The 18,381-nt window shown below is 41.4% G+C and overlaps 2 protein-coding genes across 6 annotated transcripts in view; both read right to left on the bottom strand.

The window, feature by feature from the left end:
* The window catches only part of usp47 (ubiquitin specific peptidase 47), a 31,706-nt gene extending 16,826 nt beyond the window's left edge, over positions 1-14,880 (bottom strand). For 2 of the 5 annotated variants that reach the window (XM_061754146.1, XM_061754128.1), the window contains exons 1-12: positions 14,606-14,880; positions 9,227-9,283; positions 5,808-6,002; positions 4,773-4,889; positions 3,871-4,024; positions 3,684-3,780; positions 3,190-3,335; positions 3,010-3,089; positions 1,982-2,131; positions 1,778-1,873; positions 1,524-1,676; positions 1,193-1,351 (exon numbers count right to left, since the gene is read on the bottom strand). In XM_061754146.1, the coding sequence (XP_061610130.1) occupies positions 1,193-1,351; positions 1,524-1,676; positions 1,778-1,873; positions 1,982-2,131; positions 3,010-3,089; positions 3,190-3,335; positions 3,684-3,780; positions 3,871-4,024; positions 4,773-4,889; positions 5,808-6,002; positions 9,227-9,283; positions 14,606-14,650 (1,449 nt within the window). In that variant the 5' untranslated portion in view covers positions 14,651-14,880. Of the gene's footprint in view, positions 1-1,192; positions 1,352-1,523; positions 1,677-1,777; positions 1,874-1,981; positions 2,132-3,009; positions 3,090-3,189; positions 3,336-3,683; positions 3,781-3,870; positions 4,025-4,772; positions 4,890-5,807; positions 6,003-9,226; positions 9,284-13,695; positions 14,337-14,605 lie in introns of those variants that run through there. The other 3 variants (XM_061754164.1, XM_061754138.1, XM_061754155.1) reach the window with 3 other exon arrangements.
* A 1,046-nt stretch (positions 14,881-15,926) lies between these two features.
* On the bottom strand, positions 15,927-18,293 carry clec3a (C-type lectin domain family 3, member A). The gene is made up of 3 exons (XM_061754213.1): positions 18,161-18,293; positions 17,994-18,074; positions 15,927-17,504 (listed from the first exon to the last, which is right to left on the bottom strand). Exons 1-3 carry the CDS (start codon positions 18,267-18,269, stop codon positions 17,107-17,109), a joined length of 588 nt encoding a protein of 195 aa, XP_061610197.1. The 5' UTR covers positions 18,270-18,293; the 3' UTR covers positions 15,927-17,106.
* Between the last annotated feature and the right edge of the window lie 88 nt (positions 18,294-18,381).

The following is an 18,381-nucleotide window of genomic DNA, read 5'->3' on the forward strand; positions in this document are numbered from 1 at the left end:
GGAGCCAACTCACCACCAGGTGGCGATCAGTTGACAGCTCCACCCCTCTCTTCACCCGAATGTCCAAGACATGCGGCCGCAAGTCCGATGACACGACCACAAAGTCAATCATTGAACTGCGACCTAGGGTGTCCTGGTGCCAAGTGCACGTGTGGACACCCTTATGCTTGAACATGGTATTAGTTATGGACAATCCGTGATGAGCACAGAAGTCAAATAACACCGCTCAGGTTCTGATCAGAGGGACCGTTCCTCCCAATAACGCCCTTCCAGGTCTCACTGTCATTGCCCACGTGAGCATTGAAGTCCCCCAGCAGAACGATGGAGTCCCCAGCGGGAGCGCTCACCAGCACCCCCTCCAAGGACTCCAAAAATGGTGGGTACTCTGAAATGCTGTTTGGTGCATATGCACAAACAACAGTCAGGACCCGTCCCCCCACCCGAAGGCGGACGGGAGGCTACCCACTCGCACTGGGGTGAACCCCAACGTACAGGCGCCGAGCCGGGGGGCAATAAGTATACCCATACCTGCTCAGCGCCTCTCACCGTGGGCAACTCCAGAGTGGAAGAGAGTCCAACCCCTCAACAGGACTGGTACCAGAGCCCAAGCTGTGTGTGGCGGCGAGTCCGAATATATCTAGTCTCAACTTCTCGTCCTCACACACCAGCTCGGGCTCTTTCCCTGCCAGAGAGGTGACATTCCACGTCCCTAGAGCCAGCTTCTGTAGCCGGAGATCAGATCGCCAAGGTCCTCGCCTTCGGCCACCGCCCAGCTCGCACTGCACCAGACCCCTATGGCCCCTCCCACAGGTGGTGAGCCCATGGGAAGGTGGACCCACGTTACCCTTTCGGGCTGTGCCCGGCCGGGCCCCATGGGTGCAGGTCCGGCCAACAGGCGCTCGCCTTCGAGTCCCACCTCCAGGCCTGGCTCCAGAGGGGGGGGGGCCCGGTGACCCGCGTCCGGCCAAGGGAAAACTGAGTCCATAGTTTGTCGTCATCATAAGGGGTCTTTGAGCCGTGCTTTGTTTCGTCCCTCACCTAGGACCTGTTTGTCATGGGTGCCCCTGCCAGGGGCATAAAGCCCCAAACAACTTAGGTCCTAGGATCATTGGGACACACACACACTCCACCACGATAAGGTGACGGCTTCCACGCCTTTTATTACAACAATTCAGATTTGTCAAGCAAATACCTTTGCCTTCAAGACCCGCTCTCCGCTGCCAGTGCTGTCCAGACAAATGCCCTCATCCACACAATCATCAGTGGAGAAATCATTGCTCATCTGGTCACTGTGGCAACTGCCCTCATTCTCTGCTCCACTGTCAGTGCAGCTTTCCGTCTGAGGCGACTTCTACAAATGCCATTTAAACAGACCACAATAGAAAGGATTTTTAAAGCAAATACACCATGTGCTCATCTATAAAAAAAAAATTTGGGAGCTATATTGAGGTGGACATTTGAGATGTCAATACATTCAGTAGGCTACAATCTGTAAATACAGGTTACTACACTACTACTTTCACCTCATCCTCCACATCAATAAATGGAGTCATGTCAAGTTCCTCAGGAAAAGTCATGCTGTCATTGAGCTTGATCCGATGCATAGTGGTGTAGTCAAAATCAAAACGCTTGAGCTGCAGTGTCAGCAGGTAAGGAAAATGCAGAAACCTTAAGCCCTGTAGAAGAAATAGATGGATTTCAGGAATAACTGAATTTTCAGAAGGGCTCTTCTGCATTCTGCATAGAGATTGCGCAATGTCATTTATGGTGAGCTCACCTTCCGGGCATCACATTTCTTTTTGCAGCGTTCGCAGAAGTACTGGTTGGGCCCATCTAGAGTTTCTGGCTGGATGAATGCCTGCAAACCTTCCTCCTGGAATACCAAAATTAAATACTGATTTAAATTGTATTCAAATTAGCACTCTTGTTGACACCATTATGTGCAACAAGAGTGCACATAACATTATAGACGTAAACATACCACACTGCCATAGGCCTGGCTGGCTCCGAAGGGTCTTATTACAAGAGGAATATCCAGGTAAGTATCAATCCTCCAGCTCTCGTAGCCACACTCCAGACAGCGGACATAATCCTTGAGTTTCCCCTGGTACAGCTGGTTGATCAAGTCAGCCTGAAGAGAAGAATGCAGCCAGGCCTTCACTTACATGATTCATGGTGAAAATCCAACAAAGAAATAGAAGACAGGCATGGTAAAAAAAATTAAAAATAAAAAGTTATTGACATTTAACATATTTTAACACCATTTGTTTGCCCCATGACAGGAGGAACATTCACAAAGTAGCAGCACTGACATTTTCATAAAGCCTGTAGTCTTGATACATGTCAGCATGCCATTTTTGCTTTCGGTGGGGTACCAATTTTGGAAGAAAAATCCTTCAACCATTCTGCAGGGTGGAAATTCAATTTACACTTCTTTTGCACTTCAAGAGGTGTTAATACCTAGTTTGCCTGTTTGTGTGCAACCTCAAAAAATGTGCCGCAAATTTGGTACTGAAATAAACATCCCTTTGACTCTCAAAATCATAGTTTTTATAAAAAAACCTTTTCTGCAAGGGGTTTGGATTTGAACTCTGTGCACTCGAGTTATCTTTTTGCACATATTCTGTTACTCACAAAACACACCGAAAAACATTTTTAAAGCCTCTGACTGACATTTGGTAAATATGACTTTACTGGAGTCTACAGTATATTTATTTTTCAAGGAGGAAGAATGACCTGTAAAAAAATAAATAAATCTAATCTTACACAGGATACTTAGTAAGTCGCATTATTTTCAATATGTAATCACAAGCTTATTTGTCTCATGAGCAGCCATGTGGTCTACAGAGACACAAGTGTTCACAATTCTGCCTGGCCCGTGAACTAAAAAAAGAAAGAAAGGAAAAAAATAAGTGTCAAAACATCCTGTGTCCTATTCACCAATTTTCCTTTTCTCACAAAAAGTCTTTGTTTTGTTTGTGCTGATTTTCGGTTTGTGTTTACTCCCACCTGTTCTGTCTGCTTCCACTTTTGCTCTAGGGCATCAAACATGACCCTGCAAAGTTCTTGCACATCATGTTGTTGCCAAGCTGGGATAAAAATAAAAAAAGGATAATAAATGTCCATGGCATGTGATGTTTCCCCCTCAAACAACATAACCCCAGCCATGGGAGAGTGCAAATTTTTTACCTTCACTGCTGTCCCATCCAAAACTCCGCGTCACATCCGTTGTCTCTATGGCACGTTTCTTACTGGTCTGGAGAAGAACAAAAAGTCTTTGCAGCTGGTATGGAATGCTCGTGACTGGGTCCTCTTCAGATTCCTCAAACTCCCAGCTGAAGTTGACAACAAACGTTTTTAAATGTTTTAAAAAGTCACTGAAAAAGCAAACTTAACACGTGGCTTCTCAAGGCACCACTGTACCCAGACTCTACAATACAAAGTATTTTTTAGACATTGTAAACATATTTGTTAAAAAAAAAAAAAGCGTACAAAGTGTTTAAAAGTGTGTTTTAACGACTTTAAATGTGACTAAAGCATGAGGGAGGGGTAAAACTATTTTTATAAAATGATTTAACATAGTTTCACTCTCTCTATAGTCTGGATTTTCACCTATTGTGGCTCGATCTGGAATGCATCACCCGTGATAGATACGTGTTTGTTTACTGTCCATCTTTACTTACTTGTAAAGGGCATTTCTGAACTCCGGGGTCATGAACAGTGTTTGTAAGAGACTGTTCAAATAGCAGGTCATTGCTTGGTTGACCAAACCCACGTAACCTAGAGTGGTTGAGAGAGCCAAACTAAGAAGACAGCTGAAGTTGTACAGGATGAATATTACTACACATTTTACAGATGGCAATAGCTCACCCGTCTCAGATTTGTTGAGGATGGAAGTGTAAGAATAAGAGGGGCTACTGCAGTCACCACTGCAACCCACGGTGCCGTCTCTGGGCAGGGGCCCGATGAATCGCTCCTGGGAGCCATCATCCAGTCCAGTGCTATCGGCTGCTCCCGACTCATCCTGAATGCGTGAATACACAGAAAGAAACTTGAGTTTTCTCAGTAAGTAAAAACACAACCTCATCTTAGTTATTGCATCAACATACTGTACTGTCAAACTTACATGACTGCTGAACCTGTACTTGATCCACTGAAACAAGCATTGATCAAAACACGAGCCCCATAGGTGTGTACAGTAAACACTACGCATGATGGTTGTATTACGTTATTCACCTCTTGGCTTATCTGACACTAGAACAGAGTCATTCGAGACTCATGTGGCCTGACAAATTTGAGTCCAACCTTTACACTCGCAAACAAAGTGCAGCCTTTTTTCATTAAACCTGAATTATAAGCCGTTGGCTCAATACACAGCTGGTCTGTAAAGCCAATAAATTATGTGCCTACAAATGCTGTTACATTGTATGTAGGGAAATGTGTGAGCTTCCACTAGCAAACATCGCAGTGAGTTTTACGGTTTAAAAAAATAATACAAAAAAAAAAAAAAAAAACATTCGCTATCTTTACAGACTGCAATAATGCCTTGAACAGTTCTTCAGCTACCCAATTTTATGGTTTCAGCAACCTCTTCAATTGATTCATTTCATTTATAGAGGCCAATATTTGACCCCGAAATAACTTCTGGACGCTTTATAAATGTGAAGCAAACAACTTACCCAGTTGTATTTACTCAATGGAAGACCTTTTACATTTTTTGCTTGGTTAAAGTCGAGCACTGCATTTCATTTAATAACCTATGCACCACTCACCGAAGCAACATGTGGTTGTTCTCCATCTTTGTCTGTTAGCTGGAGGAAATTCCTCTTACCACAGGGCTCAAACCCAGAATCCAGAAGCGACACCTCTCCACTGTGCTCCAGGGGTGTCTAGATGTACAAAAGGAGAGGAAGATTCAGACATCAATTTTTTACACTAACCAGCATTTGTCTTTCTACTACAGGGTGTCCTTTGGTTAAAATTGGCTTTATTCCCTAACATTTATTATTGTGTGTAAATGCCAAAAGGTGAGTTTAATGAGTAAAGTGATAGGGCGCATATTTGTTCACCCAGCTAATACTATTGATGAGCCTCATGTGAAGGTGGTTTGCTTGCGCTGCATAATTTCCCGACTGAATGCAGTCAATTATGTAACATGGGTTTATGTTTGTGCACATGCTAGATGCATGGAGCTGATACTTTATGGTCTATCAGTTTTAAGCGAGAACGGAAGCAAATCTCAAGTCTCAGCATTCATGCGTATAAAGAATGTACAATAGCTTGAAGGAAAGGTGCACACTTGATGGCCCCTGACAGCCATGCTGAGGATGAGCAAGCAAAGAGCTGCAGTGGAAACGTACAGTAGCTAAATCCACTGACCTACTCAGTGAGATAACAACAGGCACAGCACCTAGGCTTTGAACTGGATCAGCAGTGGGATTAGTTTGGGCTCCTCTAAGAAAAGGGGCCAGTATGTACACAAAAGAGCACATACTGTCTTCCTTCTATATTATTCAACATCAGCAAATACAAGCAATGACAGTAGGCAAAAACTCCCATACTCCATTTACTTTGTAGAAGTGAACGATGGTATGTCCAAATCCACTATTTAATTAAACTGTTAGGCCATGTGTGAATTTCAAACACTCCATTAACTAAACACTAACTAAGGTTCAGATACAGAACAGCCTCAAGGGAACAGATGTCATGAGACTATGTAAACTCTCAAAATAATTTGAAACATTGGACTGGTACTACAATTGAGTTTCTTTTAATCATGTGGTGTGCAGCTAGTAAAATTTACCAACCATGTCTTGTGTGTTTCCCCAGGCAAGTTCAAAGGAGCCATTGACATATCCTGCTTTATGGGCAACATCTTCATAGAGTTTAGAGAGGGCAGTGGACGCAGGAAGGTTGAAGGTCAACCTCTCGTTGACAGTCTTGGCACAGGTGATGTCCTGGATTATACACAGCACTCTAGGCTCCTCTGCGGCTTTTTGGATCTGAAATACAAGACAATGGGAAAACAGTCGGCACGACTGGACAGCCCCTATTTTCCATCCTGTGTTTAGTCTGTTCAAAGCTGGTGTACATTTCAACTTCCATTTATTGCACAATGCTCGTTCAACATATGAGTCAGAAGACACCTCATGTCATGCAGTGTTACGGCCCAAACCTACTAATACAAGTTGAGTGACATTTCTGAAAAACATACAGCAGGTTATCCAGCCATATTCAAATGAGTCCTTGGCACGGAGAGGACAGATGACAGGCTTAAACTTCTGACTTTTTATTTCACTCCCTGTTTGCACATTATTTGAGATTTCTGATGTTTTCTGGAGGTCTAAATATTGTTTATGGTGTCCTCTTTTCAAGACCCACATTCCACATGTAAATCTAAATTTAATCATGATGGATGAGGAACACGCAATGAAAAAAGTAATCACAACTTCTGGGTTGATGAAAGATGACCAAAAATGGACAGAGGGTGTCATTTTGAATCTTGTGAGAGTGAGTGACTCAAATTGCTTGCTTTATACAGTTACTGTATATCCAGCATGAAAATGGAAAATGTTTTTCTTTGACCTAAAATTGTTCACAAAGTTTACTGGAAACTAATTAACCAAACAACACACACGAACACACACACACACACACACACACACACACACGCCAAGGGCGTCAAACTATACCAATGGCAGAGGTACAAATATGTCACCATTTGAAGACTTCACATCAAATTTTTTTTTTCACATTCTCAATCTACTAACTGGGCAAGATGCAAACGCAATCAGACAGGCACAAAAAAATTAAATATATAGGGTTATGTGAAATACACTCATTGAGGGAAATGGTTTGGCCACCAGCCCTATTTCTCAGAGATTAGCTTGGTTAACTAAAACGGTGGCGAGGAGGCTACAGGAAGTGATGCCATGATGCACTGGGCACAACATTTGTCAACATACTGTTTGTTCACACTAGAGTAGGATGAGGATGGCACACATGCAGGGAAAGTAGAGGCCACTATGTAACGGTTTGTGTAGGAAATACGTAATATACTTATTAATATACTTAAATATTGCACATTATAAATGACGGGTGACATGTAAAAGCTAAGCCCTTAATGGCAATTTGTTTAACTGTGATCAAGCGTAGACTCAGTAAAGGAAGTCCTTTCATTCAACAGTATCCTCTCTTCTGCGGGAACATCTCTAGAGGTGCAACAATTAATCGACAGCTAATTGATTATCAAATTAATGGAAAACTATTTTGATAATCAATTAATCAATTAGGCGGCACGGTATACAACTGGTTAGCACCTCTGCCTCACAGTGCTAAGGACTCAGGTTCAAATCCCACCTCGCCTGTGTGGAGTTTGCATTCCTCTCCCCGTGCCTGCGTGGGTTTTCTCCGGGTACTCTGGTTTCCTCCCACATCCCCAAAAACATGCATGGTAGGTTAAATGAGAACTCTAAAGTGTGAATGTGGGTGCGAAGTCAAACTCAGGCCCAAGGCCCAAATTTGACCCACAATGTAATTATATTTGGCCCGCAAGACCATATAAAATGTGTATTAGAGCTGGCCCGCCAGTATATAGCACATGCAACACTAATATTACAAATCCCAGAATGCTTTGCTAGTGTGTTGGCCCATCAGTCTAGACCAGCGAGAACCCCTTCCCTTTCTGTTGCAGTCGTTAGCAACTACGCTACCAGTCTCCTCGGGCAAATTTACACTTCCCCTTCCCGAAAAGGGCGAAACGAAAGATGGAAAACAGTTAACTTCCAAGACCGGTGCGAGGCAGATTATCTGTTCACTAAAGTAAAAGACTGACCTGTTTGTCACGTGCGGCGCAATGTGGCGGTAACAAAAAATATAATATAATTGAATTAATGTTTTTTTAATGTCTTTTAGCAACCCCTAGACAGGGACTGTTAATAATTTGATGTTTGGATTTTTATTGAAGGACAGTCTTATTTTTTGGGTTGTTTTGTAGTTGGCCTTTGAAAAAAGATTTACATCAAAAAGAAAGGTAGTTGGAGATGGATAAATAGACGATAGAGAGACAGAAGAATTCATGTTGTCTATTTAAATACAAAACAAACAAATACCACTGATGTCTTTTACCGCAAATTAGATTTCTCATGTGTTTATCATATTAAAGTTTGTTTATTCCAGATTCAGTGTTTAAGCAAAATTTTAGTTTGTTGCCTTATGATAAACTTTAATGCTACATTTTTGCAGTGAAGGGAAACATGCACATTGCAGTGATTTTTCATTCAATATTGAGTTTCGACCAGTTCAGGGTGTACCCCGCCTCTCGCCCGAGAATAGATGGGATAGGCTCCAGCAGGCCAGCGTCCCTAGTGAGGATAAGCGCTACGGAAAATGGATGGATGTTCTCTAATGTCATTTTCTGCACTGGCAATTTGAAATAACGTAGTGATTTTGAATAAAGGGATGGACATTTAAAAAATTAAATAACATTTCAACCAATTTTAGGGATGCACTGAAAATTTGGTGACCCAAGATTTTCGACAGAAAATGGGCCGAAAGTGCCATTTCAGTTTTCGTCAGAAAGACTTTTATCGTCACAACAAAACAGCCAAAACAGGATGGCGTGATGACGCAAGCAAAAACAGTGCCCAGCGCACGCTTCTCTGGATAAAGCGGGGAGGTGCTACCAACGAGGTGGCCGGCTCAGTCTCTCACTCACTGTTTAGCGGCTACGACGCTCTGTCAAAATATGTCTGAATTAGAGCCAAGTGATAATAAAACGATAAAAATGGCTCTCTCAAAATAACTTGTACTTCATAAACATTTGAGACTCGGTCAAAAGACTTCAATAGATTGCATTTGTCCATGTTTTGACAGACAATACGAATAGCCAATAATAATGCAAGTCGCTCCACACTGAACCAATCATGCGGCGTCAATAAGCATGCCAGTTAGATTGACGCACATAGCCCATCAGCAGTGAGACACAACAGGCGCTAACGTTTGTACTAGCTTACTGCTGCAGCCGTGGAAAACTACTGTTTCTTGTAAGACTTTCCAAAACCAAAATAATTCCACACTACTGAACTTTTCGAGCCTTTCTTCTCAATGATGTCATCGTACACCCCATCCGAATATGGTCCTCATGCGATCACATGCAGCTAGCTACCAACATGCTGATGATGACAGTTCAATGCCCACTGCACATGCAAACATAAGGCACAGCTACCTGAGAAATCCTCTTCATCTCATCAAAAAGACTCTGTCTGCAACTCCAAAACATACCCTAATGAGATGGGACACAGACATGGATGACTTATACAAAGCATGTGAAAGCAGACTGGTGAAACCCTTGCTTGTGAAAATAGTGGCTTGTTCAAGTAGGGAGGGAGTGACATTCTTTTTATGATTTTGCAACATGCGTGATGTGATCGTGGCAAAATCAGAGCGACATGTTCTATAAAGGAGCTGCAGCTGACAACACAAGTGAGATGAGATTAAAGGTTATTTTTACCATGGACATAATCACTGGGTGCCAACATGACACACGCACAGCAATGCAGCACAAACACCAAGTTGTTGTTTTTTTAATGGATTTACCTCATTCAAAAGGCAGTAAAGATAATATTAGCAGACATAGAAATAAACACTAGTTGATAAAATAAAGCAAAATGCTAAAACGTCAGAAAAGCTAGAAAATTACCCAATGAAACCAAAGGACACGGGAGTGCTGGAGCCTATCCCAGCTATCTTTGGGCAGGAGGCGGGGTACACCCTGAACTGGTTGCCAGCCAATCGCAGGGCACACATAACAAACAACCATTCGCACTCACATTCACACCTACGGGCAATTTAGAGTCTTCAATTAACCTACCATGCATGTTTTGGGGATGTGGGAGGAAACCACGGGAGTGCCCAGAGAAAACCCACTCAGGCATGGGGAGAACATGCAAACTCCACACAGGCGGGCCTGGGGATTGAAACCCGGTCCTCAGAACTGTGAGGCAGACGCTCTAACGAGTTCTCCACCGTGCCGCCCAAATATCAAGCAATGGCACTGAAATAACTCCCGTAAAAGTTGTGGATGTCCAAAACAAAACATAAATATAGAGGGGTACATGGAACACATTGCAAAATGTGAAGTTGGCTGGTCAGGTTCCATTTGTGGTAACATCATGCTACAGCTGTTTAAACGGCAACAGACTTCTGAGAGAAAGACAAGTTTCATGTTTCCAAATTGGGATACATTAACAAGTCACGCGAGAAAAGATAGATCACTTATGTTTTCTGATTTTGTGCCTAAACCTGCATGCCGTTATTAAATAATTATCAATAATAATGGGGGGAAAGAATCATGGAACCAACAAAGTGTAACACTCAAACAATTTGGAGCAGGGATTGGCAACTGGAGTGGACCCTTGATTAATTTTGGAAGACTATAAAAATGCTTCCTCCACCATACGTGACCAGTTTTTGGTTGTAGTAACAACGGTTACCACTAGATGGCAGACATTGCTTAGTAGCGCTTTCACTGGTTCTTCCCCTTTATATAATATAGAGACTCTGTCAACAATGGTTGATTTTGTGGCACTGGTGAGTCACTCAAGGAAGCGCCAACTCCTTCAAGACGGAGAAGGAGAAAATATCACGTCATTACTCGGACGTGCACAATAGCGCAGCCAGATGAGACAACAGCTAATGCTAACCTCTGCTTAACAATCGAAGGGACTGACCGGGATGTTACTGTAACGCGCACAAGTCACGGTTCCACGTTAATGAAGTGCAACCTAAATTGAACCTGACACTTAATTAAGACACACATTATATGAACTAACAGGTAGCATAAACAGAAATTATAATAATTAACATCCCTATGATGGAAAAAAGTTGAGCATTGCATGCCGCAATGCATGCTGAGTACCGAAGACAGAGCAAACAATCAAACTCAATCTCAACAAAAGCAACACAAACAACAGCGATTGTTTGGTTTTTTCCTTCTTCTTCACAAGAATCGTTCATTTCAAGTGGATGAAGAGTTGTGTCCTGTGTGTCTTCCAAAAACATGGACATCTTTAACACTGTTAATAGTCTTGCGAACGCTTTATGGTTGCTTGGACAAGCGGCAGGACAGGGAAGACGCACCAGGCTCCCTCAACAAAGCAGAGTGAACAGTGAGTTGTCCTAATCATTTGGGGATTTTTGAATGACCTGCAGCAACACATTAAAAATTCTTGAGTGAACTGATTTTGGTGAGAAAAAATGTACAAAATTAATTATTGCACTTAATGTTGGGTTGCTGTTGGGCAGTTTTGTGCCATCTTTGAATTGTTAATTTTTATGCACGAGAGCCCTTTGCACTGGGGGGTAAAAAATAAAACTAAATTACAATCTGTGGTTATTTTGTGGTTTTATACATGCATCTGAGCATGAAATATATTAAATACTGTGATGTACATTGGTTCAATTAAAAAAACATTTGCCCATATGTTGCCCATATTTAAAATGGAAATTTTGTTATACAACTTTGTGCCACCCCCGCCTCCACCCCCCACCTTAGTTCAACCATCATTGGGGGAGAAAAAAAACTCAAATATCATACCAATTTTTCACAAGTGTTGATTATTTTACCACTGCTATCGTTTTATTTTGGTAGGTTTCTACTTCCTGTGTTTGTTACCATTAATGGTGGTTTGATAGGACTCTCAGCCAGAGGAGGTATTGATGAGCGTTTGCAGACAAAGGACTTTGATTTTTATCTTCTGCACTGTGAATTTGAGTCACATCTGTGGCCTGGTTGACAAGAAGGAGGATATAAAGGGTATAAACCTGTTAGATTATCTTCTTACTGGCTGCCTGATGGCTAGCTGCCAGCTGGATAGCTGCCATATATATTTTTGCATTACGTTAGTGGTTCCATTCATTTTATTGCCGTGTGACAGTTTAAAAAATTTGCTGTTTAGTTTTATCACCCCTTCTTATTCGTCATTCAAGTATTTTATTGTTTCTAAGGTATCATTAATTATTCTGGTTAATTTATTATTTTGATTAACAGCAGAAGCAAATGTTACTGAAAAATATTGTCTGTAGTTAGTTTTTTTGTGATAAGTGACAGTTTGGACACTGAAATATTCAAAAATAAAATCGATATGTGAAATTTTGTTTTGTAGTTCAACCAACATCCTGGAACAGACAAAGTTCTACAAAACCCTATGTTTTTTTTGTTTTTTGTTTTTTTTTTAAAACCAAAATAATGGGGAAAATTACATTTAAGCGCTTAATCCAAACAACAACAGCAGTAAGTGACAGTAAGCTGTAGTAGTAATAGTCGCGTTTAGCAAAAGATGGTGTGGTATGGTTACTTTACTAATATGTGCAGAACATATAGAGGGGCTAAGATTTCTTTCAAGGCCCACTGTCACAAAAAAATAATAAAACAATAATAATACAATCCTTTGTTGTCCATTCATACACTTGTTTGAAGCAGTTATAGATGAAATAGGTTATTTGAAGTCTAGTGGATCATAGATTTTGTGATCACAGCATGCTCCCGTTCGCTACAAGCATCCACAAGCATATATCTATAGGATAAAGATACATACCCGAGTACTGGTATATTGTCGGTCTACATGTGCTGCTGCACCGTTTATGTTCAACTATTCATTGCTGCCGTAACGCTGATGCTATTCGTTAGCGCATCTATGGGATTTTGCATATCCTTTCTCAAATTTTTGCTCGCACGTAGAAAAAGGTATAAAAATCGCCTTGTATCTTGACATACAAAACGGTACTTATCCGTTACAGTGATCTACATTCCGTTCGCTCATTTTATTTGCATCTATCTTGGTTCATCAGAGAGAGCTGTGCCTCAGGCAGTCACGTGACTCTGTTCCACCAACGCAACCACTAACAACATTTGACTCCATTTCACCAATTAAACAGAGCCGGGAAGTCAGATGATCGCACACAAAGTCGCAGTGACTAATTTACGTGATGCGCGTCAGAAGCAACAGACGACACAACGGCGTGCAACTTGCAGGCAAAATATGCCTGGCCTGACATTAAATCTATGTTGACCTTACACACTACGGACAACAACAGCTACGCCACAGTGTAAAAACGCAAAATCTTAGCTAGTGAATTTATCTTATTTCTAGTGAAAACATCTTACTATATGTATTTTCAGCAAGTTTTGACTTTTTTCTACATTTTCAGCAAGACAAAGAAACTTGTTTTAAGATACAAGATCTTATTTTAAGACTTGTATCAAGGCAACTCATATTCATTCCATTGGCAGACTTTTTCCCCCACTTATTTTAGGGATAAAAGGTCATTTTTTCATTTATTTGCGTACATGTTTAGAGAATATCATTTTACAACCCAAGCACTGTCATCTGTCTGCCTAAAAATTCCCATATTTCAGCCTACAAGAACTCCACCTTGAACTTATGTAATCTCTGCCTATTGTTCGGTTTCACTTTTGTAAACAAAGAATTAATATAATACATTTTTTTGTGGCTGAATATCTCCTAGTGTTATTTTATAAAGATTTAATTCGTCATTGTAGTGATATTGAGGCGCAGTATTTTAAGTTGCACATTCCTATTTGTCTATTTGACATTCATGCTCTGATTAAAACTAATATTTATCCTGCATCACTCACCAGCCACTCAGTACTTGAGGGTTTTTTTCCGTACTTACTCGGACCGTTGATATTGTCTCCTGAATGCAGCTTTCCTTTTCTTGGAAGTTGCCACGCTCTTCTTCTTCGTCTTCTTTGGCTCAAGTAATTATATGGAGGACTACATTTTACGTTCACTTAAGCCACGTTATTGCAAAAGTAGCAGTAGTCTGACTTGAGTACAAAATTATTGGCTACTCTGCCCTACAGCTGATGGCTAATTCGATAGCGCCTGCAGGATCGCCGAAGGGGACCGCTTTGAACAGGCAAAATGTATAAAGAAGGTAACATTAAAGTACGCATAAGAGTCCTGGTGTTCAATTGGCCCAAATGAGCCTCTCCGAGTGTATCCGACACACCTTAGGGAACACGCAGCCGAAAACGTCACTTCAAATCAAAGACGCAAAATGACAATGCAATATTCTGGACAGTTATACAAAGTGCAGCGTTGCAATTCTTACATTTAGCATCTCATGCTAGATTAGAATAGAGTCGTTGCCAAAGTTTGGATTTACCAGACGACACGAGCTGGTCAGCAAGCTGTTGGGTGCTACTTGTCAGTTGACTAATGCGTAGAATTGGAGGAAATCTTGTCAACTCCAAACGACGTGCAGTGGAATTCGCAGTGTCGTCATTGAATTGACACTAAGACTCCAGTTTTTGTGACAAAAGCTCACTTTCTTTGTCTTCAATGTGGTACGACTCGTAGTTAGTTAGCCATGTCACGATAGGCCGTCCAAGTCATGTTTAGAGCTAGCAGCTAAGTTAGCCTCCAAAACAACAACCGAGCTCCTTTAACACCTAAAAGCGTTGACATCACATACGTGTATTTTCGCATTCTCGGCGTCACGTAACGTTGATAGCTAAACGCCCCGAGAGCGGTTGAGTGTGCGACCGACTCGCGCTGGCTCTCGGATCGGATCGGCTCACCTCTTTGGACACGAACTGGTTCTCCTCGCTGGGCACCATTTCCATTTGTGCGACACTTTAGACAAGCCCAACCCGGACGAGGATGTCAGCGAAATAACTTTGCACTCGTCGGCGGCAGCATGGTTGGCGTCCCGTTGTGTTGACTTTTCGGAAGCCTGTAGAGCCGAGTGACACTTGTCCAAACTTGTAGGCTTATCGAAGTGGTACGAAGCGCTTTTCCACTTGGCGAAGAAGCAGCGGTGTGCTACTGAGAAAAAAAATGGCCGGTGTGTTTCTGCCTGCGCGAGACTTCATTCAGCCGCCTCTGACGTCACGTGGCCACCAGGACGTAGGCATGTGCTGCCTGAGTCAACATTATTTTTTTATCAGTTTTATTTAAAACATTTTGGGTGTTATTTAATAAAAAATGTGATCGCGAATTCAATGACGTTTGTCAAAGGCTTAATTCTGATGTAATTCTCACATTTCGCCACTAGGTAGCGCAACGGCACTCTCCTGGTGGTTCCTACTGGAAGTGTCATTCTTTAAAAAAAATGAATACATACTACAGTACGGAATGGATGAATATATAGCAAGGGTCGGCAGGATCATCTCCCACATTAAAAAAAAATAATAATAATAATTTAAAAAATAAATTAACACCTCGAGCGACAAAACCCTTTTGACATCTAAGGTGAGGATAACACTTTATTTATTATTTATTTATTTTTTACTTGTACGTTTAAAAACCACTCAGTGTTCGGCATTTATGAAAAAATTTAACTGCTACAGAGAATGCAAAATTCTATATATTTGTAACAAAAACTATTTTTATTTAAAAGTAAGTCTTAACCCGACATCTTTTTTCAATGTCTATTGGAGTCCTCGTATTTATGAAATGAAACCTAAATTAATATCACCCGCAACTAACCAAAAATGCAAACCAAAACTGCAATCTGCTTCTCACCAATGTCATCATTTTATCGCGTGTAGAGGGAGCAGTCACCTAACACTGAGATTCATGCCAAAAGACAATTTAGAGATAGTCCTTTTGAGTCATTTTACCAACAAAATAAAAATATGTTAATAACATTAACGTTTATCCGTTTGAACATTAAATATAGGTTGAAAAGGATGTGCAAATCATTGTATTCTCTTTTAATTTATGTTTTACACAAGATCCCAACTTTATTGGAAATGGGGTTTGTAATTACAGGGAACAACTGGGTAAACTGGAATAACAGTATATTAATATAATGAGATTTTTCAGTCTGGAAGAAGCAAGATGATTTCTTGCGCTGATGTAAATACAGTGGCAAGGAAACAGTGAAAACACAGTGGGTGAATTGGTACTCACATTTATTCTCCATGCAATACACTTATTGCTTTACATTTGACGCTTGATTGCTTAAAGACGCTCCAATTAAATGGTGATAATGAGCATTAGCATCGTACTCATCCTAAGCGGTATCAGCCATAGATAGAGAAGTAAACAGCTTTGCACACCTTCAAAAACTGGATCAATGGAAAGGTAAATAGGTTGCATGAGGGTCTACATGTATGACGATCTCAAGAAAAAGATTCTCCCAAAAAAAAAAAAAAATGTCTTACTGTCTTACTACATCACCAACATACATTTAGTCTTAAAATTATTATCGTTTTGAGCACTAACGACTTTAGATACGCGTCTTAAATTTCATAAAAAGAAATAGACACTTGGCTTGTTTGGGTTGTGCGGATTTACAGACAATATCAACAATATTTCACCACAACACAAGTCCTATCGGATTATTTTGAATTACAGTGTCTGCCATTTCCACATTTTCAACAACTGTAGCAACTGTATTTACACAAATATTATTATTAGGGAGGCCTTTTTTTTGTAACCTTTGGGAGGGGAAATGTAACAATGTTACCAGTATATTACCATTCGTGTCAAATTAAATTGGAATATAAAGAATAGGGACATTTATGAGGAAATGTAGTAAAACGCAACACAAATATAGACTTACACATTGCAGAGTGATCAGAGTTCAGAATCTACCAGAGCACTATTCGCCAGATATAACATAAGATCATCTTTAAAACTGAATATCAATCAGTTTTGGAGCAATTGGCAAATGACTAATTTGACTTGACTTTAATGTTAACGCGCAATACAAAACGCCATAGACGGGCTAACGAAACCAGCAGCGATTGTCGCAGCGTGACAACCCATGAAGCAATGACTATTTGAACAGAAGCAGTGCAGCAAAGCATGTAGACAGAAAAGATAATACTCAAAGGAAAACAAATCGTACTTATCCTTTTACGAAAAACAACTAATGGATCGAATTAAACTCATAATTCAAGGCACCACTGTACTGACTACGCATTTTTATTTCTGCCGTTAAAAAAAAGGCACCTGTTTGAGGGCGGTGTTTACTTGTCTTAATTATGACAGCTAGACGCTATTTGGGGAAATAGAGTACTTTCTCTTTCTTGCATTGACCTGCATAGGAGAGCATCAACACGTGTTGCCTTCAGGGAATAACATACTCACAAATGTACTTTTTCAAACTGCGACACACCTCGTCATACCACTTGCCCTGTGCTGCCACTGAAAGGGCCACGCAGCTCTCTCTCTTGCTTCCTGTGGGTTGCTTCTTGGAGCGGTCCCAGTTGAGGTAGCCGACGGGCTGACTGTTGACGTCAACGTACTGGCCTTCTTTCACTATGTCCGCCACGCCGATCCAGAAGTCCTTGGAGCCTGGGGAACTCCTCTTGGCATAGTCTCGAAGGTCGTTGTTCTCCATCGCATCTCGCGGCGTTGCAAGAGTTCCTCCTTGTGCGATGCAGTCTTCGTTTGCTTCATGATAGTGTTTGGGTTCCTCAACAGTGAGATAGCACTTCCTGTGAACTTTGATGCCACGGAGGCACACTGAGAACAAAGACAAAGTGTTGTAGTGCTTCTATCGGATGACAGAATATTGTATACTTTTATGTGACTTTATACTTCACTCATACATCATGAGTGAGCAGAATGGTAGCTATTTTTATTTTTTTATTTTTACCTAAAATGGTAGTCACTCGTGCACTAATGCTAATCGCGGATGCTAACTGTTTTGCAAAGGCTGATTTTGTCATCTCAAATTACGTGGAGAGTTGATGCCATACACTCTGTACCAACGTGCAGTTTAAGGATAGAAGTCCAGCCCTCATAAATGAGAATAAAATGTAAGTTAATAATAAAAAAGGAAAGAAAAAGTTGTATTTTTGGGGGTGGGGGCGATTACCCAATGAAAAATCTATATGTCGACTTTTAAAGTCGAGGTATTTTTTCAAGTGGCGAGGGTACCAGTGATATGCAGTGCAGGAACTGACTCATGAGGAAGAGTAGTCTAAAGACATTATTTTGGGAGACTGGTACCTGTCTGCAAGGCCTGCATCTCTTTTAGTAAATTCACCTCCCGCCACAACTTCTCAAGCTGGCCCTTCACGTCATCATCATCTGCAGCGCAGCGGAGAAGAAGGAAATATTAGGAGAGGTCAAGATGTGCGGTGGAGACGTTGCGTATGATGAGTGCGCCTGGTTACCGGTTGCCCGAGGCGACACGGCCTTCCTGATGCGAGGCGGGCGTCCGGAGCTGGAGTGGAGCAAAGAAAAGTACAGGACCAGGTAGACGTGGAAGCCCACACGTGCCATGTTGGAGGCTGCGCAGTGCTGCACCTTGTGCTGCCGTGAAAGGAGTCAAAAAGTCTTGAGGACGGCCCGGTATATACTAGCTCTCTTGTGTGTTGCTCTGGAGGCTGCCACT

The sequence above is a fragment of the Phyllopteryx taeniolatus genome, chromosome 2, assembly GCF_024500385.1.
Source record: "Phyllopteryx taeniolatus isolate TA_2022b chromosome 2, UOR_Ptae_1.2, whole genome shotgun sequence".
Classification (NCBI taxonomy): domain Eukaryota; kingdom Metazoa; phylum Chordata; class Actinopteri; order Syngnathiformes; family Syngnathidae; genus Phyllopteryx; species Phyllopteryx taeniolatus.

Bases quoted from the DNA above. Each gene is read 5' to 3' on its own strand.
- clec3a (XM_061754213.1), bottom strand. From the start codon at position 18,269: ATGGCACGTGTGGGCTTCCACGTCTACCTGGTCCTGTACTTTTCTTTG. The intron at 18,075-18,160 runs GTAACCAGGCGC...GCTGCGCTGCAG, and splicing joins CGTGTCGCCTCGGGCAACCG to ATGATGATGACGTGAAGGGC. The intron at 17,505-17,993 runs GTACCAGTCTCC...CTTTGTTCTCAG, and splicing joins GATGCAGGCCTTGCAGACAG to TGTGCCTCCGTGGCATCAAA.